The sequence below is a fragment of the Neodiprion fabricii genome, chromosome 2 (assembly GCF_021155785.1).
Source record: "Neodiprion fabricii isolate iyNeoFabr1 chromosome 2, iyNeoFabr1.1, whole genome shotgun sequence".
In the NCBI taxonomy this organism is placed as follows: Eukaryota; Metazoa; Arthropoda; class Insecta; order Hymenoptera; family Diprionidae; genus Neodiprion; species Neodiprion fabricii.
This window is the reverse complement of record NC_060240.1, coordinates 30,229,277-30,251,720: the sequence shown is the minus strand read 5'-3', so window position 1 is coordinate 30,251,720 and position 22,444 is coordinate 30,229,277. Positions and strand designations below refer to the sequence as shown.

Genomic DNA, 22,444 nt, shown 5'->3' with positions numbered 1-22,444 from the left:
GCATGCAAAACGTGGACAGCATAGCAAATAGCCTTGAATTCGCATTCACGGGGAGGTGACGCCGCGGCGGCGACGTCGGGACGCCGTGGGTGAATTGAAGGGGGGCGGAAGAGGGGTGGTGGTGGAGTCGAGGCAACCTAATAATCGCGATCAGCCGTCGCTTATGTGTGCGTAATATATCAAATTACGTTTGCATGCCTGGAATGATAAACGTGGTGCCAGAATCTTTGGTCGCTTTTAGGTCCCTCGACGTCAGTCGCGTCGACTCCCACTTCGAATAAGAACTTAGTCGCGAACATCGCATGCCGGAAGAAACGATGGATTTTCCTTGGTGGAAAAATTTATGTATTCTCTATGTACGCAAGTACTCGCCGCAAGTATTTACGCACATGCCGGTGAATTGAGAGATTCTAGATACAGTTGCAAAAGAAAGGTGTATCTTATCGCATCGGGCCTTACACACTTCTTGAAAAGAAATATGCTTCTGTTTTTTCTTCTTACAAAAAAGAAAGTATTTTATTATTTTTTGACGTCATATTTTCTCTTTAACTTGACCGGAACGTTGTGTTTTAAAACTATATACAGCGGTTCGGGCATAATGGATTGATATTGTGGAATTGATGTGCACACACTGTATCAACTTGTATCTTGACGATCTTGATAAAAGGATATCGAGAAACAAAGGTGTCGATTAGCTGTCTCAGGATTGAAGCGAGAACAAAAATAAACGAAAAATTGAAAATGACGGAGAACGAAAATTGAGAACACTTCCTCGAACGGTCTTCTCCCGATCACGCGTTGCATCGAGGCATAAGATTCTCTGCCGTTCTCTCTTCGTGCCCTGGTTAATTACAAGAGCTTGCGCCAACGTTGCAGGTCCAGTAGATATACATATATACATCACATGCAACAACTATCGTGGCTCAGCGCTCTCCTTCTCACTTTCTTACCCGGGAGTTATCCTTCGTATGTGTGTGTGTGTGTATATATGCGCGCGCTTTGAAACCTCTTCTCTTTTTTAGTTTTATTTATTTTTTCTTTCTTACCTCAGTCCTCTCGACTCGCCCTCCGCACCTCGGAGTCTTCGTTAGTTTCGTGTGCGGACAAGGCAATATTTATCGATGGCATGTAATTGGACAAACAATCCGTTACTTCACCGACTCTCCCCCTCGCCGCTACTTTTATTGCTAGCCGTGCGGAGCTGCCGCTTCTTTGCAATCGGACGGTGAACCGTACGCAGTATTCGAAATCCCGGCTTTCCGTTCCTGCATCCACGCACCTCCGTGTCCTTTGCGTTTCTCTCTTTCCTCCGCTTCTTTTCTCGTTACCCCTCGCTGCCTTATATCGCTCTCCGTTTTGACAACTTGCCGCAGCCGCTGCTATCCGGCGTCTCTGACGTTTTTGTTGCTCGTAAAATGGCATACGGAACTGGTTTTAACGACGGCTGATTGCCCCGTACTTTGTACCGGCTGTCTCTATTATTCACTTATTTTATTGTCGTATAATCACAATCGTATAATCGATTCAAGATTTCGGCCGACGTCAGATCGGGCCTAGACACAGTTTTAATAAATCTATCTAATCCGCCATTCGTGAATTCACTAGCGTACAATTTTTTTGTACCCATATGGAATACATCCGTCTATGGAACGTTGTCGATAATTAATTTGTTTCGATTTTGAATTTTTCCGTTATACACGCGTGAATAAAGCACTTTCAACGCCGATACGTAATCCGTAATAATAATATATTCAAGCAGGCTACATGTCGTTGAGTCAAATTTTTATAGAAAAAACATAGAAGTACGACAAAATGCAAACGTTTACAAAAACTATTTGCCACGGTGTATAACCTGTAACGTTGTATCTCCGCACTTACGAATCTACACGTACAAGGTATGCGCGAGCGCAAACGAATTGACACGATCGCGCACCCTTGCATACAATACACAAATTTACGCAAGAAGATCGTAATTGAATAAAGCAATTATAATTTATTGGAAATATTGTATACATGAGCCAATTTCCCACGTCATGCCACCCTGTCTCCCTGCTTTCCTCCCCCCCTCTCTTGTCCCCCTTGTTATATCTACAGGTACACAGATGCGTCTCGCTTCATCCCTGGTAATTGCTTATTAAATTCCTAGGGGTTGGGGGGTGGAGGGGGGTCGGTAGCGGTCGGGGTGGAAGAGACGAAGGAAGGGGATGAAAGCTGCCGCCCCTACCCGTACAAAGGTTATACCTATAGAGAGAGAGAGAGAGAGAGCGAGAGGGAGAGTCTGGGTCGGTGGCAAGGAAGGCGTCGCGAGGCAAAAGTGGGGTTAACCGGGGTGAGGTAGGGACGTGGCGTTAGCGAGGGAAAAGGTTCGGTGGGGGGGGGGGGTCGATGTCGGGCAGAATTGTTTTCCTGTTACCATGAAAATATGCCCGGGGATCTTGCCCGGGTAATTGGATTATTAATTAGATTGTTAATGAGACAGATTTTGCGTGAAAGAGGTTCGCGAGAGGAACAAAGGACTTTGTAAGCTTTGCAAAGTCTTGACAAACTTTGTTTTGCCCTCGACTTCGGTATCGGGTTTAACTATACACGGTTACGTGCTCGTGATATTAATTTTTTATTTTTATTTTTTCATTCTCGTTCAAGTCAACTTTTTGTTCGGTTTTCTCTCTTTCTCTCTCTCGCTCCCACCCTCTCTTCCTTATTTTTGCTTTATTTATTTCTTGCTTGTTTATTTATTTATTTATTTTTGTTTCGTATGTTTCAATCAATCAATCAATCTCTGTGTTTCTCTTTCTCTCCCTCACACCTTCTATGTATTCACCTAGTTTTTATACACATTTAATTTTCATTATATTATTCATCTTTAGAGCATATTACCTACTTTAAATGTGATTGTATTATGTTTGTCTATTTTTTACTTCGTCGCAGTTAATTTTCTGTCTTCGAATTCTCAACTTTTACCTAACTGTCGAGAAAATTGCATTTCATCTTTAACTCTCACCTATTCTCACTCACTCTTTCTGCGTAGAACGAAACGTTTACTCGACTTTCTTATCGCAGCTGGTAACTTGGTTTATACACGCATAACGTAGCAAGTAAGTTTGGCTAAAAAGCTGCTGATTCGCTTCGCAGTGAATGCAGACGTATAATATAGTATCGTATATACACAATGTATAGTTGAATCATACTTACATGTAAACAGCGATGATTCCTCTTGATTTCTATGGACTTTCACCGGAAAAGTTTTATCTAAATTCCAATCTAGCGGCGTGAATTCGGTTCACATGATTGGTGCTCGGACGGAAAACCGTGATTCGATCCTGCTGCTGCACCATGCGTGCGATACCTTCGCTTATACGTCCGCAACACCCTTCGTATACGTACGTACGGTGTACACATATTTGACTGGCGGGCGTCACGCGAGGACGAGTTATATGGTTTGGAATTGAGCGCGAAAACGTGTTAATTACTATTTGCCAGATTAATTACCGGTTACATAAATTTACCCGCAGCTGGACCGTGCTCTTTCTATGTCTATACTACTGGCATGCGCTTACAACGCGTACGAAGAGAAAGAGAAAAGGAGAGAGAGAGAGAGGCTAGTGATTGGTCCACGTGACTTCCCGGCGGTGGGTCTCCGACTCTGGAAGCAAAATAACTTCAATGTTGGGGTCTTTTTAACATGCAGATTGCCTTTAAAGACTCTCTGATTCCCCGAATACTGATTGGACGATTATTTAGTACCGCACATCATGGAGTTGACCTGGGAACGTGTTTTACTCCCTCTCTCTCCCTCCCTCCCTCCCTTCCTTGGCCCGTGGTCGCACCGATTGGGAGTTTCTCTCTGCAGGAGGTGAAAATAAGAGAGGTACCCTGAAAAGTACGAGAAAATTAGTAGGAAATATTTCCCCCCGAGGCGAGGCACGGTGCACCGTGGCCCGGTGGTAAGTACCTGCCTTGTAGGTATATACATGTAATATATGTATATATATACCTAACTACTCTCCTTCCTTCGTGTCGCGTTATGTTCTTATAATACGGGACTCAATCCCATTTAATAGCACTAAATTACACCGAAATTTCATTTTAATTCATATCTTACCGTTGGGGAATGTATTCAAATTAGCTGACGGTAAAATAATGACTTTTCGTAAAGGGATGTATCGCATTAATAATTTCACTCGATTATTACGGAGATCGGACGGCGTGGTTTTATTTTTTCCTTTTTTTCACGTTCCTTATCTCTTTCCCTTCTCTCCCTCCTCTCTTTCTCTCTCTCTCTTTTTATGTCTCCTCTGCTTCTTGTGATTGCTTGCATAAAATCAAATCAATTTTCCACCCCTTCCCCCCATTTTTCGTATCAGCGTAACGTGGAAGCTGAATAAAAATTTGGCGAGCCTATTGATGTTGACTGTATTATTATACTTGCAGATGACATTGTCCGGTAATTGTAATGTACTGATACCGTATGGATAAATATATTTTGCAGCTATCATATTTTTTTTTTTTCTGCAATTTGATATTGTGAGGAAGAATCGACATCGCTAGAAATACGCTACACGATGAACTGAGAAAAAAAAAGAATGACGGGACAGAATACCGTGAAGAATTATTCGTAAGCAAAAAGAAAAAGAAAGAAAAAAAAAAAAAAAAAAATTCAACTCAACACCCTCGCGGTCTCTCGAGACATTGCTGAATGGGAGGAAGCAATTCCTAAGCTAAACTGAAACATTCAAAATTCTCGTTTAAACTGGGAAGCGCGCGGGGGGGTTGAAGTCGCACACGACGGAGGTGGAGGGGTGGTTATAATTTTAATGACGGCGTGTCCGCGCGCAGACTATTAAGAATACGCGTCGCTAGAAAGTTTTAACGAGACGCGGCAGCTCAGTTCTGTACCTACCATCACCACCGTGTCGTCAAGCCTGCAGTAGGGATGCTGAGGAAGGAGGACGAAGTAGGGACGAAAGGGCAGGAGGGGGGGGGGGGGGGCATATCGTTGCTTATGGCTGCACAGAGGTGACGGGCAGGCGGTTTTCGTTCGGCATAGCTTGCTTGGTACAGAGCGAAGAGGGTGCGCGACTGAGGTGTCGGAGGGATGGGGAGGAGAAAAAGAGTGGTGAGGAGGTGGAGGAGGAGGGAGAGGGAGAGGATTATTATGTATTTTATAATGATCTCAGAAAAAAAATCGCAATTTTCACGGTGCTCCGTCGTTTCCCGCGCTCCCCGCCGGTATAACACGTATAATGTGTACGTATATATACGTATATATATGTGTATATACTGCATAGGTATCGTATACCTAGGACTCTTGTTTTATTTTTGTGTACGTATGCGTATTGTACGTACGTATACCTACCACACCGTGCGGTATTGTATGGATGTGTCGTCTCTACACGCATGTATCATCCTGAAAAATTTGATTTTTCGGGCGAAAAGTTTTTTTTTTTTTTCAAAGTTTTTACAAAGGTTGCAGTTATTTGAGTGCCTGTTTTATTTTATTTTTGTTTTGTATTTTTTTTTTCAATTACAGCGATGTTCTACGGCTTTTACTACTGTTTAATGTCGTCGTTGTTTATTTTATTTCTTTCTTATTTCTTATGAATCCAGAGATGACATCCGTGGTGTACTTACAATCGTAATTTTTGTAATTCAGCGTCTTCTTCGCAGGTTATTTACTTGAATCTAATATCATACAAAGTCGAGGGAAAAAAGAAATTCGGTATGTTCGAGTCATAATTTACTTTTTCAATTATTTTAATAATTTATCCTGTGGGTTGTTATTTCTCGTTTTAGTATATATTCACATATTCATCTGTACGAAGACAAAAAGGACTCATTTTTCTATTGCTCATGTTACGGATTTTTAGAAAGTCAACTTTGAGGTAAAAATGACTGAACGCGTTTGGGTTGAGACTCGACTTTGAAAGATCTTGTATAATACCGTTTAGCATCGAATTTCTACCCGTCATTTAACGCCGTGTAAAGGCATTGCGGAGGTGACAGCTCGTCGGGATAAAACGATGCTGCGTTTACGTACCTAGGTACGTGAAAATAGGCGGGCGTACAGACGTCGTGTGTAAAGTCGGGGGGGTGCGGAGGAGAGCGTCATTTAGCGTGAACGTTGGGGGGAAGGTGAGGGGCGATGATGGGGGAGGCGGTGCGGAAAACTGAGGAAGATATGCGGGCTTGAAATGGGGAAGGAATGAAAAAAACGACGTGGGAGGGGGGGGGGGGGGGGGAGGGGGAGGAACGGGGGAAAAAAACACACTTGGAGAGAGTGGAAAATGCGTCTGATTGTACGCTATTACCGAGGGAACAGGTCGTTACGTGGATGGTTACTTTTAATGGGGTTGCTGGTCGCACGCACACGGAGACGCCACGTGGGGAGAGAAAAAGAGAAATAGCGATAGAGAAGGGATAGAGGAGAGGAGAGGAGAGGAGAGGAGAAGAGCAGGTCGAGGGATGAAAGTGCAAAAAAGAGCTGTGGACAAATTTACGAATATTCATTTCTTGTACGTCTTGCAGCATGTCATGCGTACGTAGGTTTAATGTATAATAATGATAACTTTAATTATTACAAGCACAAAAAAATGTATAATAACAAGTTATTCGGTAATATTGACGAAAGCTTTCCCCGTTCGATGACCGTCGTTATTTATATTGGATAAATTCTTGTGTACATTTGTTTCTTCATTTCTTGTAAATATTTTATTTACTTATTTTTTTCTCTTCTCGCAGAAAATTAAAACAATCATTTCGCGACCGCGACTAGAGAGTCGGTTTTTCAAAAACTTGACACAAACACTTTGACGATTATATTTCTTATCGTCTTGGAGCGCAGGTTAAACGCTCCTTTCTTTTTCCGTTCAGTACCGCATTATATTCACTTGATCAACATTTGAATGGAAGTTGAATTCAGAGCTGCTCGTGGTGAAGGAGACGGTTCGCAACCTCCTTGCAGCAGAACGACAGCGTGCAGCACGCGCCTGAACATGTGTTATACGTATGCTCGGAGGGAAGTGTAGTAACAACCTTCGGCCCTTAGCCAACCCCCGAGCAACGAGGCTAACGACCTTCCTTTATCTTCCACCCCCCCGCTGCAAGATAATAGTATGCGTGCGTGTGTTTGCGTGTATGTGTCTGTCTGACTGTAGCCAGACTGAAATGGCGGTCGCCGCCTGAAACTCTTATACCACAATTCCAGAATATCATCGCATTACGATCCTCGTACAGCTGTCCCAGATTCCATGCACGAGTGCATTCGGACATTTCTCTTCGAATCGTGAATCGACGGAGTCTAAATTTTTCACAAATTTCATTAACCTTCTTCGATTCTTGCAGCATGAACAAGAAAAATCGATAAGTAACTCGCTGCTGTTACCAGCAGAGAATCTGCGACATTTTTTTTCCATCTATTTATTTTGTTTTTTTTTTCTTCGAATCCTAACGACACCTAATGAGAGAAAATCGAGGATGCAAATTTTCATTTCTGTTTCGTCATGATTATCGGAGGAGGAAACTGAAAGACAAAACATGACGATAGAGATATAATGCCAATCCTCGTAGCCGTACATGCCTGTAATGTATGCTGGATAGAGAAAGAGGGGTGGATAGAATACCCTTATCATGGCTGAGGCACGCGTCTCCTCATTAGCGGGAAGCTGGGGTGAGTCGTCGACGGTTGAGTGTGACGAAGATAGCGCACGCCGCGCGTCCTGCGGGGTTCGAAAGGGTGGTGAGGGAAGGGAGTGCGTCCGACAGATAGGGGTGAAAAATGCCGGTGTGTGAAAACGGCGGTTTCACAGCGGTAAGAGCGAGAGGGGCGACACGGAGGGTGGGATGGGTTCGAAAATTGGAATGTAAATTCAGAAATATATCGTGCAGTATACATATATATACGTGTCTACACGCGTTTACCTTTCACGTATACCTAGGCGTACGTATGCACGTGTGAAATAAGTTACACACAGAAATTCTGATACATGTAATACAGAATTTGGTCCGGTTTCGTTCGGTGTATCTACACAGGTATGCCTATACACACGCATGCACAAATACATTGCGTGTGTGTGTATATGTGTATATATATATATATATATATATATAACACACGTACCTACCAATTCCGTGAAAATTTTGAATTTATTTTCACGATTCGCGGCACATATAACACAGCCCAACGACCGCCTCGTATAACGTTTTCGTTAAATTTCGCAGGCCAATTCCCGACAGTACCTACAAAGGTTGCATTTCTGCAGCTGTGCAAAATCCACGCAAACCAAGGAGATTTTCTAAACTGTGAAAAATCCCCCTCTTTATTTCTCTGGAAACGATTACTGGCAGCACTTGCGCGAGCCTGGAACCGCGTATATACCTATAATAATGTAAGGTATAATTCTGAAAAGAAAATCTGTCCGTCTTTATGGACTTAATAATTTTTACACGGTAAAACCACGCGGATGTGTATTGGTGTATGTTGTGTAATGGTTAGGTATTCGTACATGCAACGTGGTTGGTTTTTATCAGCGTACTTGATATACATGTATAGATACGTATGGGTGTATCGGTGAATGTATAGGTGTAGTTTAGCGTATGTATGTAGGTATGCAAAATTTGTACGAACGCCGTAACGCTTTTCCTTCATCCTCGTCGCGTCGTATCCGTTACCGGCGTCCATATACCTAGCGACTAAACTTTTAAATGGTTCAGCAGTAACAATAACAAGTTTTATACTTTATCGTTATATGCCCGGAACATCTAACTATTGCCATGCACTCTGCAGGGTGCGTCACTCGGAAGAGATCTTTTTCTATATTATTATTCGACAACGTTGAAAGTGTAGCTAAATTGCCGATGAGAAGAAGAAGAAGAGGGGAAAAAAAATCGTCGCAATTGTAGAAGGCAAAAAAATTGTCTGTACTTTTGGCGCGAGTTTTTATATCACGGATTCGATGATCCATGCTACATTAAGATTAAAATAAGACGTGTTACCATTCTTTTGAAAATTATTGCTCAAACTTAACCTCACTAATAAGCTATATATATTTCTTACGATTTGTGGCAGAGATTGCAAAATTGTACAATCAACTTGTACACTTACTCTGCGTAAGTGATTAGAAATAAATTGCCCGATTTTAAAGCTTCGTTCTAATCTACATACGTCAGCGTTCACGTTTTCTACGTATTAACAAAATTATGCGCCCCCTGAACTTTTTACATCATACGCGGTTAAACGCAAGGAAGTCTGTGTTCACTCGGTGGTGTAAAATCGCACGAATAGAACGTCTGAAGCTCACTTTCTCACTTTTATTCATACGATAATAAGTACCGGCGTGCGTGCACGCAGATGTGCATAAAATATAATACGAACGCGTAAAATTGCGAATTTGCGACCCAGAGTTTTGCGTAATCCGTGTATATACTTAAATATCGTTGAATTTGCGCGATACATGCAGCGACAATGCAAATCGCGTGTATGTGTACGTGAATATATTCGTACAGACCGACACGGAATTCTGCAAAACTACGATTCTCTGGATTTTCCCTTCGTATTTCCTTATTATTTAGGTAGGTCATACTTTTCAGACTGCAATGCAAGCTCGACGGCAAATCTTGAATACTCGTAACGAATTCACGCTTTAAATATCGTGCGCAGGGTTTGAAAAGTTTTGCAGCACGTATACGTAATAAGAGAATCACGGTGTACCGAAAATGGATGGTAAAACGATCGGTTCGCGAAAAAATGTGTTACTTGTAAATTGACCACTTACACGATACCTAATGTAACAGGCGTTGATTCGTCTTTGCGTGCGACTCGCGCCTCGGCTCAGTCCCGGAGTTTTAGCCATTTCTTTTCGGCAAAGGAAAGGGTCTTTATTGGGCATACACACGCGACGTAAACGGATCGCCACTGCGACGCGGCGTGGAGAAATATAAATGATGGAATAAATTTTGACGAAAGGGAAACGGGAAAAGTCGAGGGAAGAAAAGTAATTAAGCAGGAAAATATTGAAAAGAGGTCGTATCGTTGTATAAGTGCGAGGGTATGATATTATAATGCCGTAATGCATAATACGAGCGTATTGAAAGAGGCGGGGCTTCGCGGTCTTTGTGTGGCTCGGCAAGCTGTAATAATTACAAGAAAATAATTAATAAGTAATTATTTAAAACAGCTGTTGCGCGAAGTATCCACTACCTGGCCATCTGTTGCGGCCACTTAGACATGGGGCGCATTTCTGCTGCTTTTCTTTCCATGGGGTTGCAGGAGCAAGCGTGTGTGTAATGTGTTATGTATGTATATACGTATGTTTACGTGACACGCATCGCATGCATGGACCGCGGGCGAGAGTTTATCAATGCTTGAGCGTACGTATCCGCGTGTGTGTAAACGTCTATAGTTACGGATTTGGTTCTTTTTGTTTACTTCTTTCTTTTTCTCCTTCTTCGACTAACCGGCTGGAAGGAGGCGTTCGTTAATTACAAGTGTATCAAATTTGATTGATTAACCGTGGCGGGTAATTAATCGCATCGTATTATGACTTTCCATTAAACGATGCCCGTGAACGAGACACCTCGGTCTCGGTCCCTCTCATTGTCAGCCTCGACTCTTGAGATTAGACCGCCTAGCGCCTCGATAATAGCTCACGAACTTTATTTATCCTCTCCTATGGGTATATGCGAGTATTGTTATATATACACATTGAATTCATCTCAAGAAATTGTAAAGACTTCAACTGCAGAAAGTTCTACCTTACCGCTAATCTTCCAGATTGATACTTTGAAAACTGTAATCAATCAATTACTGAACGAAAGTACAGTGAACAGACCTTTTTTTATTACCTCGACCTCGACCTCGTTCAAAGAATATATATATATATATATTGAAAACACCTGATTTTTCTCACAATAGTGAAAAACTGTGTAATTTCACAAGATTCAGCTGCGATTATGAAGGCAGCTACTTTGATCGGCGCGAGTTATCGTTAATTTAATTATTGCATTGTATGTTTTTAAAATCAGCATTCGATAATGATGCGTGTACAGAAAGTGATTAGATTATAAAAAGAAGACTCTGGATAACCGAACAGTTCTAATTGTTACGATGTATTCGATGGGATTGTATTCATTGCTGTTAATTTGTCAATGGCTATTGAGAAAATTTCATTGTTTCTATTCGCCAGATACGATAAATCTCGTACTAGCTCTCCATGCTTATCATTATTGAGAAAATTCGAATCGTCTGAAAGTCAACCGATACGTGCCAAACATATACAACTGAAATTTTTCCACTATCTCGTACGGTTGTGCGAAGTACATCTGCCCTAAACGTATTGAACATACAGTGAATAGACGATGTAAAAAATATAGCTTACCGAGAAAAAATAACGTCATTTGTTCCTTGATTTAACAAAATTGAAACGAAATTTATAAAGAGAAAAATAATAAAGTCGTCAGCCGGGCGTTTTAAAAATATATAGGTATCTAAGATATTGTGTACGGATACTCGTTTCTATTGAGATTACGAACTACAGACATCTTACATATATATATTTATATATACCCACCAGCTCTTAAATGCTTTAATTTACCTGTCAAGCTCGTACCATTGCCTGCCACTCACTTTGCAATAACATTTCACAATATGTTACAGTATATGCGTGTAATATATTTACACTCATACCTCGGCGCCGTACGCATGTTATATGGGTATACATAACTAAACACATGGGTTATCTATAGGTGTAATGTCACATAGCTACGAATATATACGTCGTAGGTATACGGTATACGTGTCCATACATGCACGTATAATGTATACACATGTATAGTACTATTGAGCGTCGAGTTCCAATTTAACTTAATTAGCCAATTCAAATTAGCCGCTTCTTTCGGTTTAGGTGTATACCCGTACCCTGCACCACCTAGCCAACCGTCAACCTCCGAGTTTTACCGGGGCTGCGGATATAGGCACACATGCGCGGCGGCCTGTACACGTAAGCGAAACTGATCGATGGATCCCCCTCCGCCCCCCAAGAGCCTCGCGAGGCAGAGGGACTGCCGGGGAGACAAAGCATGCAATCAAAACGTTAATTACATTAAAATGAGTCCAAGACTAGACCAATCAGGCTCGGCTAGCGTTGGCTGCGAGCCGACCGCGGGAACGAACATTTTACAATCGTTTGTAAAAGAAGCGAATCGACGGAGAAATTTAATGGACGGACAGATTGGGGGGAAAATTTCAAACGAAATATCACGTTGCCAAAGTTTTCCTGTTTTTGACTCTTATCGTGGGCAAAAATTTCATCAATTTCTCAGACTTGCACACGAGTTATCGAAACACAGTTACAGTCTTCGGTCGAAATTCTTGAAAGTTAATTACACCGTGAATTTACAGCGATTCTTATCGCAGGATTCACAGACGGATCTCTTGTTGTCGCGTTATTAGAACCTCGTCATTTTTTCTTTCTTCTTTTTTCGTTCCATATCGCAATTGTAGGATGACACAGACATACAGCCATTTCAGACGACAATGTCGAAGTGAGAGAGTGTTTCTTTCGCATTTTTGGTTACGTGTCCAAGTGCAAGTACATTGTTTGTCAAACAGTGTGTTCTAAGCTCGGTTGAAGCCATCGCTAGAGTGCAGGATAATATCTCAACCAAGTTCTAATATATAGGTAGGAGTTCTGTACGTCCGACCAAATTGCACTAGCTAGCTAATAGGAATTTTGATTGACTGAATTAAATGGTTATTGGAAAAGGTGGGTAATTTTGTTCCTTTTTACCTTTACTTTCTTTTCTTTTCTTACCTTTTTCCTTATTTCGTTTTGTTGTTTTCATTGCTTTTATGGTCTTTGTATCGATTAGGTATATATTAGAGAAGGGTAGATCGGGGACAGAAAAAGTGTAAAGGAAAGCCTATAGGTAGTAGGGCTCATTATCAAACTACTCGGATTCAATTCAATCATTATGTATGCCTGTATACGTGTAGACGTATCGTTTCTCACGTATAAATTTCTACCTTATATTGTTAGCCGATCCGTTTTTTTCCCCAGCCCATCTTATTATCTAGTCGCCGTTTCCACATAGCTGTACCCTTTTTTTAATTCACTCCCTCAGCTCGCCTCGAGTCTTCGATATATATGAACTTGGTTTATTATCATCGACAAACAAGCCGGTTTTAATGAAAAACAAACAATCCCGTACCCCTTTCTAATCAAAACTTTTTTTCCTCAATTTTTTAATCTAGATTTATTAAAACGCCGGGTTATCATCGTTTCTGACACTGCTGATGTGTGGGTATAAAAGACCGTATATACGGACATATTTTTTTTCTCTCCTCTCGCCAAAGTTTGTTTCAAGTTGCACCTGGTTAGAGGAATTTAATCTGAAATTCTGGTCGGTTGTATTACATCCACGTGTAGCTTTAATTTACATCCACGGGGTTTAGGTATTACATATACATATACCTTACGTATACATCTATATGTTTATCGAAGCGAATTGGTTGCGTAAAGGGTGATTCTGATTATCTGTGCCCACTTAGACTTCGCTCAAAATTTTGATAGGCTCGTCAATTGATTGGTAATAACCACTGCATTGTTCGCCCAGGCGATGGCCTTTCACTGATAAAAACTCAGGTATAACAGTTTTCTATTGTTGTTCGTCGATCCCGTCTTGCTTAAGTATATGTACAAACCCAGTCGCTCTACATCGTGTTATACGCGTATTACATGCAAAACATGTCCATACTCTTTGCTTCGCTTTGTCAATTCATAGATTTATACACTTACGCGTATATATCAATGTATTTATTCAATAATAACATGGCGGTTGAAATTTTAACTAACGCTTGAATATATTTATGTCCGCAGAGTACGGTAATTTGGGATTGACAAAATATCGCGAATGTTACAACAGTTCACATTTCATACAATATACATGTAATGTGTATACGTGCACTATGTGAATCAATAAATGTATAAGGTTCATACGTATATAAACCATTCGAAGTTCTCGGTCTTGAAACAAACAAACGAACCAAATAATTAGCGTAATTAAAGCCGGCCAATTTGCGCTTGAGACAATTAAAGAGGGCTGAGTTGTCGGCGAGGGACAAGCGGGGGGAAGAGGGTTGCCTCATTAGCAGCAGAGCGAATGTGTCGGAGAAAGCAAGGTAAAGAGAGGGAGAGAGAGAGAAAGAGCAAAAAGCCGGAGACCGAAAGTCGTAAGTTGTTTGTCGCGTATTATATCGTCTATATCGTTTGATATCCCCGTTAAGCGCGATAGCTGTCTTCGAGTATGCAGCAAAACATGGCTTCTAACAATAAGATTCATCTTATTTGTCATCACCGTATCAACCGAGGATCGCAACGCGAGTTGAGAAAACAAACGAAGCTGGACAATGTGACAATGCACGATTCGATAAATTTAACTGCTTGCAACTAATGTATTTCGATATTTTTAGATTGCTAAAAATTTTTCGGAACAAACTGCTAATTTCTAATTTCTCAGAAAATATGAATTTAAATTACGAGCAAACCAGTTTTGTACGATTACGTGGAATTTGAGAGGTGTTTAACGGCATGTCGAGAGCGTCAGAGAGACGATTTCTCCTTTACAGACACCCAGGACAATTGGATACAGAGTGATGATATTTGTCGACGGATCGAAAAACCGGTTCGTACATACAACGTGAACGATCGATACACGTAATGTAACGTGTTTAAGACTGATGTATCGGATGGTTTTGTCATTAGAGCCATTAACCCGCGAGTCAGTCAATAGAATGAACCGCATCGCCGGTCTTAATAACCAACGAACGTCTGAAGCCGCGCCGCGTTAATTGGTAATCCAATCAACGCGTTCTAATTAAATACCTGAACTCGAAACACAAACGTTGATATATCTCCAACCACCTTGCGGCCTCTCTCGACCAGCTTGCGCTTGCGTTTAGGAAAACTCCACCCCCGCCGACCCCCCCGCTGCCCATTATTTCGAATTGGCCGAATACCTACGCCGAATGATTGTGAACACACGTTACGTTCTACCTGCAACGACGTATTGCTCGTGCAGTGGAACACGACTCTGTATAAATTGTGGCGAAATCTTGGCCCGAGTGTGTAATTTGCATGTATACAAGTCATACGCGCGATGCGATTAATTTGCGTGCGTTACGCGGCCAAAGTGAGTTCGTTGGATGTATTTGATAACTAATTTGGATGATATTCGGATTAATCGAAGTTAAATCTGGATGACTTGTTACACGCGTGTGAACAAATTTACGTATATTTGTGTACGGTGTAGACGTAGCTCGGTTAGAACTTGGAGTTGTAAGTGTTATTTTTTATTACCGTTATTTTGATATCGGATGAAGAGAGTTGTTAATTAAACGTCGCGAGCAACGCGCGGCGGGTGTAGAAAACTTGTGGATATAATCGGAATCGTCGAAACCGTATAGATCCGTAGATCAGCGGATAGATAAATTGGGAATTTAATTATAGGAACTGTCGGAAAGTAATTAAATTAATAACAAGATATCGGGGATCCAATCAACCGCTGCAACCTTTACCCGGTGTGCATGGTGCCTTTCACATTCCTGATAAAATAAATTATCACGCGTCCTCGGGTTATAGGTGTATATAACATAATACGCGCTCTATACGCACCGTATAAACGCGAACTCGCTTATATGGGGTATGTTCGGTAAACACACACTCGCAATCAGCCTTCTTCGGTACGCTTACCTGTCACGGAGAGATAAAAGTCGTTAAATCAATCGTATCGGTCAAGTTTGATGAAAAATTGTTGCTTCGATCATTATTTTGGGAAACTGAATATACCGTAGTTAACGTACTAAATTCTGTCGGGTCAAATCAACCGAAGGAGTTATTTGAATTATGCGGGTTGATTTCATTGAAAATTTTACAGCTCCAAAAAATATTTAGTTATGTCAACTCAATGATCCGGTTGAATAAAGGGTTACCTGCGGTTGAATGCGTGTAATTGCTTTAACGAAATATTTTTTTTTTTTTTTTTTTTGTCGTAAAAAAATTCGTTATTCCACGGAACCAAATTTGATCCTCTGGAATCAACCCCTACGTGTGATTTAGTAAACTAAGTGATTCTTATTAATTCCGTTCGAATTTATACATCGTTGAATACGTATAGTCGAATGAACCAAGCTTGACTTTTGTCAGGAACTTTTGATTATCGAAAGAAACAAATTAAGTCTAAACAAATCTACATCTTGTAGGTTTGTTGTTGTTTCGATGATCCAAGTCGGCAAATAAAATTCGACGAACTGCAAATATTTTTCTTGATTCAAATGTACGTGTCAATTGTATGTTTATAACCTGAGCATTTGTTTATTCAAACGATATGAGACTACAGTCAACAAATAAGTTGTTTCAATTAATGATTGAAGTAATAAACTCGTATAAACTGAACGTCCAGTTGCTTCTACCTTGCTGTGATTTTTGCAACTAAATATTCAGTTCCGTTAACTGAGATTTTGTTAAACCAACCGAACATGATCATGCATTGATCAAACATTTGTTGTATCAAAAAGTAGGATATTTAGATTAAAAAAATGATTTTATGTTAACTATATGAATCGGGTCGTGCAACTGAATATTTCGTCGACTGTATATACTCGTAATTGTGTTCAATAATAATGTCGTCAACGGAAGTATTTTTCATTTTAGTTCGTCCTACGTATAAATTGTTGTAATAACCAAACATTCGTTTTGAATCAACGACTTTTTTCTCTCAATTTACACATCCAAGCGTGTATAGTCACAGCTCTGTCGTTTCTGTTAGGGAAATAGTGGGAAATCTAAAGTGGCAGTTGAGCTTTTGGAAGGATTGAACGTGCACCGATAACTATGCAGATCTTATCGGACTAATTGTAAGCCTTTTGTAGGAAAGATATTTTTTTCTTTTTTTTTTTTCCTTCTTTCATTCCAAGTCGTAAATTTGAGATTCGCCACGGGCGAAACGGAAATTTAATAATTTCCTCACGGTGGTCTGTTAAAATTTACGTCCTATTTGCATCGCGCGGTATACAACATGTATACATGTATAGATGTATAGGTGTGTATGATGAAAATAAGATGAAACGTAAGAATGGTTGAAAATAAAGTAAACGGCGATAAGGTGGAATCTCGGGCGCGTCTCGAAATTTACTTCCAAAAGATAAACCCAACTCTTTCAGGGTCTATTGACTCTGTACAAGTGCAGCGGCGGTGGTATACGAGTATATACGTATAATGTATACCTTATACCTACTCGCTCCCATTACCTGGCTTCTGCTGTAGGTATAAATAGTCTAGTCCGCGAGCCGGGACGCTGCATGGTAGCGAACTGGTTTTAGTTATTCGCTTAATCTGGCTGCGTTGTTAGTTCTTAGTTAGTCATCCCCAACCCCCCGTGCCTTGTACCCTCCTCCACCGGGCAACAGACTTCCTTTCGCGATTTGCCTTCATTCTCGCCAGTCGGGTTATACCCAGCCAAGTGTACCCTTCTTAGTTTCTATACGGAGTCAGATTTTATCACGTTTCAAAAGGTGCCCGCTTGCAGCTCAGATTTTATCCCATGAAATTGTTTCAGCGAATTCGTTAATCTGCGAGATGAGAAAATCTTGTTATCATATAATTCTTGAATGAAATTTTCACGCCCCAACCCTCCAGACTTTTCAAAAAGTTGTCCGTTATTTTAGACTTATAAATTTTCTCAACGCTGGTTATATCGTATTCCGAGAATATTAGCGACGGAAAAAAGAACTTGTTACTCAAACGATTACGATAACAGTCCGTGGTACGGAAACCGGAGGTAAAATCCGTGTATTGATTGGCTTAGAACTTTCGAAGTTACATGGTATCTCAATTTTCAGGCGCAACGTAGAAAACCAAACGTTGATCTAATATTTCAAAAGATTCCAAGACAATTCGATTCGTCAAGAATTAATCTGCACAGGAACAGCTTATCGAGACTTGTGCTTCTCGAGCACGTTACAGCCTTGACTTTGAAAAGCAGTTTGTTCGTTTTTATTTATTTTTATTTTTTTTTGGTTGTTTGTTAAATACTCTTGGGATGGATTCCTTTCAACGGGCAGCTTCTTGACGCACGGTCGAAATGCATAATTACAGGGGATGATAATTGTTGTTGAGAAGGAGGTTCTGCACAGTGAACCGTCATATAGTCAAATAAAATGATCTTCGGGTTATAACTTGGCCAGCTGCCAATTAAACTGCGTAAACGTACAAGCACATTCGGAACAGATCTTGATAACCACATTGACTAGTGGACACACAAACACACACACATAGACGCACGGCTGCTCGGTTAACGACTTGCTGTACAAGTCTTGTTTTCCTTCTAACAAAGTAACGAATCATTTAGGGGAATTACAGCTGTCATTATCCACCGAGCGTAGAATCAAGTGTCAAAGTTGTTCCTAACGAGCTCATTCGAATTGCTTAAATTACGATAACCTTATAATCGGTATTATCCTGAACAACCATCGCACACTCGATTCGCTATCTATAACTTATCACTCGTAAATATCGGCGCCAAAATCCAAACGGTTCGCACGTAATACCGGACGAACGTGGGACATCTTATTAACTCGTGCCGTTCTGCTTTGTTAATGTTTCAGACTCTTCGGAAGCACCGGGGCCTGTGCCGGATGTTCGCAAACGATACCGGCCAGTGACTACGTCATGAGAGCCGGCGGCGCGGTCTTTCACCAGAAATGTTTCACCTGCAGTAAATGCGGAACGCAGCTTTTCTCCGGTGACAGGTAAGCATCAAGCGTACATTCAAACAGTCTGTATAGCTCTGAAGCAAATTCAGGAAATTATCACGATCACCATCGAATCACCGTATAGAATTGATAAGAGTCCGGCGGTGTGGCGAGTCAAGATTTAAATTTGATCTGGAATTGGGCGGACTTTGAGATTACGTCCATGGCGATTGAGGTAAATTTTTATGTAAGAAAAATTCAGGAATTGTTGGAAATATTTACAAAACCAATAACAAGGATTACAACATGCTTAGGTGGGATCTACCACAGTTGATGTAGATTTGACTCCAAAAAACCGCAGTCCATATATTTACCACAACAGATGTAAGATCTACATTGAATTTTCTTTCGTATAATCGAAAGCTGTCAGTTAGTACCCAAGCTGACGACAAATATGAATGGAAGTTGTTCGCCAACTGTCCACGCGCTCAGACATCGTGTCGTTTCTATCAGCATTGGCGGAGTGCACGAATGTTTCTTGTTACAGAATAGAATACTTGAAAGAAATGAGACTATGAATTATTTGAAGAAAAAATTTTTCGAAATGTTTGTATGGCTTCGTATGCACTTTGTACATGGCAAAAGCGTGACAATGATACAGTTGAGTTGACAAGCCCGGTTGAAGTAAAGGAAAGTCATCGGAAAGTTCCGAGAAATATTGTCATTGACCACACCGGTTACTCTCGCGGTCCGCGTGACTGTTTTTCGTCCCGTTTTAAAAAGGGAATCGGCTTGCGAATGGTTTCAGATACGGCCTCGGTCTGTCCGGAGCGCCGGTGTGCGAAACGGATTGGCACAAAATGGTGAAATCGGCCGGGGTAGGCGCCAGCGGTAACGGCGGCGCCCCGGTGAGGAAAGGAAAAGTTGGGAGGCCGAGAAGAAGCAGAGACTGAGCCGCCAACCCGGTCGGTCGCCCTAAGAAGGTCCAAGCCTCAGTCCAGCCGACACCTACCTCATCGTCGACGGTTGTACAGCCCCTACAGCACCAGGTAGACGTTGTTGACGTAGGCGTCGGAGTCGGGGGTGAGACCTACTCTCCGCCACCGCCGGGTCCTCAGAACAACTTTGGTCAACATAATCACCAGCACCATCATCAGCACCTTCAGCACCAGCTTCAACAGCAGCAGCAGCAGCAACAGCAGCAGCATCACCACCATCACCACCACCATCACCAAATGATTGTCCCGCTTCATCATCACCCGGGTATTTCGGGTGCCCAGCATCATCATCACGCGACTTATCGGGAATGGAGCCATTGGTCCGAGCCCTGTGACTGAAGACGTCGTTAATTTTATTTAATCAAACTGAACCGTTCAATGGTGCAAAGGTATATTGCGTATACATTTTTTTTTTTCCGTTTCGTTTTGTCTTGATTTTTTTTTTTTATTTTTTGTTTGTATCACTTTTTAAATCAACATTCATTTTGAAATTTTCCCATTTCGCTTTTCTTCTTTTTTTCTGTCAAACCCCCGTCCCTCCGTTTTCGATCCTATTTTAAAACGTATCGTAAGAAACCAAAGTGAAATTATGCAGTGACACCAGTGATCACGAACTGATATTTTTCCGTTATATATCGCAACGTCGTGATCGTTTATATGGTGCGTGAGAAGAGGGGAAGAAAGAAAGAGAAAAAAAATTGGAGAAAACTGTTCAATTTTGTGTTTCTCTCTCTTTTCCTAACTTTAGAAACTACAATACAAAAAATAAATGAGTTTTGTTGACTTCTCCTTGTTTCCGAAGGTGTTTTCAACCTGTTTTGAATGGAATTTTCGTTTGATCGCGATCACCACATAACCGTGTGCAAAAGAGAAGGTGAGAGTTAGTGTGAGAGAGAGAGAGAGAAAGAGAGAGAGAGAGAGAGCAAGAGAAAATTCGTCATTTACATGTTGCATGCACATCTTTTTCGAATCTCGCCGATTCATTATTATAATTTCACTCATATACTTACCTACTGCGATTAACAGTCAAAGACGTAAAAATAAAGTTTAATACATAGATAAATCAATCAATCAGTCAATCAATCAATCAATCAGTAAATTAATCAATTAATGACGTCACTGTGAAAAAATAAACGTGCGTCAAGAATCCTGAGTACCGTATAAGTTGTGTCGTGATTATTTGCGGTATCGCGCAGGAATGATTTGTCACACAATTTCTCTATAACCGCGCGAACGAAAAGTTATCATCGTTCGCTGCGTATTAAATGCAAAGGTAGGTTACTAAATAGTCTAAAAAAAAAAAGACAAGCAAACAGGCAAAAAAAAAAAAAAAAAACAAACAAACAACTGAAAACGAACAAAAAAAGAAGCAGAAATGAATGAACAAATGAAATTATGTAAACCTCGAAAATCTCTGCATGGCGATCTAAACATATTTCTATATACATCATATATATTTTTATTCGAAAATCACGAATGTACTTATAAATATTACAACTGTGTCTGTACATATTACCTAGGTACTACTGAATACTTACACCGTATCGTTACGCGCGTAAATGTACACGTATATAATTATTACACACCGCAGGAAGGAAATTATTAACTATCTGTACAGCAACAATATATATACGTATGTATACGTACCGTATATATGCATTGTATATAGTCTCAGATCTGTAATCTTTGCTCAAAGGGTTGTTACGCGCAGCGTTTTCTTGTTTAACGTTGAAAGAAAAAAAAAAAAAAAAAAAACGAAAAAGAAAGAAAATAGTAATATTAATAACAAGAAGAATAATAAGACGAAAAATTTGTTACCTAATTTATTCTTTTTTCGTTAATTAAGTGCCCGCCAATTTCTTTGACTGTTTTTCCTACCTTTTTTTTTTTATCTCACTCGTAATTTCAATTTTTCGGTTCCGCGTGCCTTTAGAAAATTATACGTCTTTCAAAATTACCGAGCCCTTTTTCTACGACGCGGGGAGTCCACCCTTACTTCGTTTGGCTGAATCTGTGTCGACCTATAAGTTCGTTAAGTATCTCTTGTTTCATCTTCTGGTGCGGTTAATCCTTTTTTATTCTTGCCAATTCACCTCGTCGAAAGAACCCCCTAACGAACCCTTTCTCTCCGTTGCGACGAGTTGTACGTCAACAAGTGAGTTTATGATTTGCTTTCGGAAAAATAAAAAAATATATTTATGTACAGTCGTTGACCTTCATCAATTTTTCGTTAGATTATTCTTTCATCCTTCTCGTGTTATTATCGATTTAGTAGCTTATCAATTTTGTATCATATTTCGTACGGAATTTCGATCGTGTTACTCAGTTTTTTTCCCCAACATCTTTTTCTACGCGATATTGCAACGAAGAAGCTTGAAAGTTCGAATGCAGCGATAAGATAGTATTCCCGCGCTATATTTTCCAGACAGTATTTGAACGCAATATGTACGATATACGTTTCACCGTTTTTAATGTGTAAATATTAATAATAATATGTATAAGACGGTTATTTGTCTGGTTTAAGAGAGAGAAAAGAGAAAGAGAGGAGATAACACAAAAAACCATACAGAGTAAAAAGAAAAAACACGTGAATGAATTTGTCGTATAAGCAATAAATTATTAAATAAATGATCTTATATAATATTATATAAGATTTTAATGAAACGAACAAATTAAAGAATAAAACGTTTACCTACCTAGGTTG

The 22,444-nt window shown here is 40.5% G+C and overlaps 1 protein-coding gene across 1 annotated transcript in view; it reads left to right on the top strand.

Annotated features, from left to right (window-relative positions):
* The window catches only part of LOC124175105 (LIM domain transcription factor LMO4.1), a 31,989-nt gene extending 10,909 nt beyond the window's left edge, over positions 1-21,080 (top strand). The window contains exons 3-4 of the mRNA XM_046555004.1: positions 18,656-18,799; positions 19,551-21,080. Of these exons, the coding sequence (XP_046410960.1) occupies positions 18,656-18,799; positions 19,551-19,695 (289 nt within the window). The 3' untranslated portion in view covers positions 19,696-21,080. The remainder of the gene's footprint in view (positions 1-18,655; positions 18,800-19,550) is intronic.
* The last annotated feature ends 1,364 nt before the right edge of the window (positions 21,081-22,444 follow it).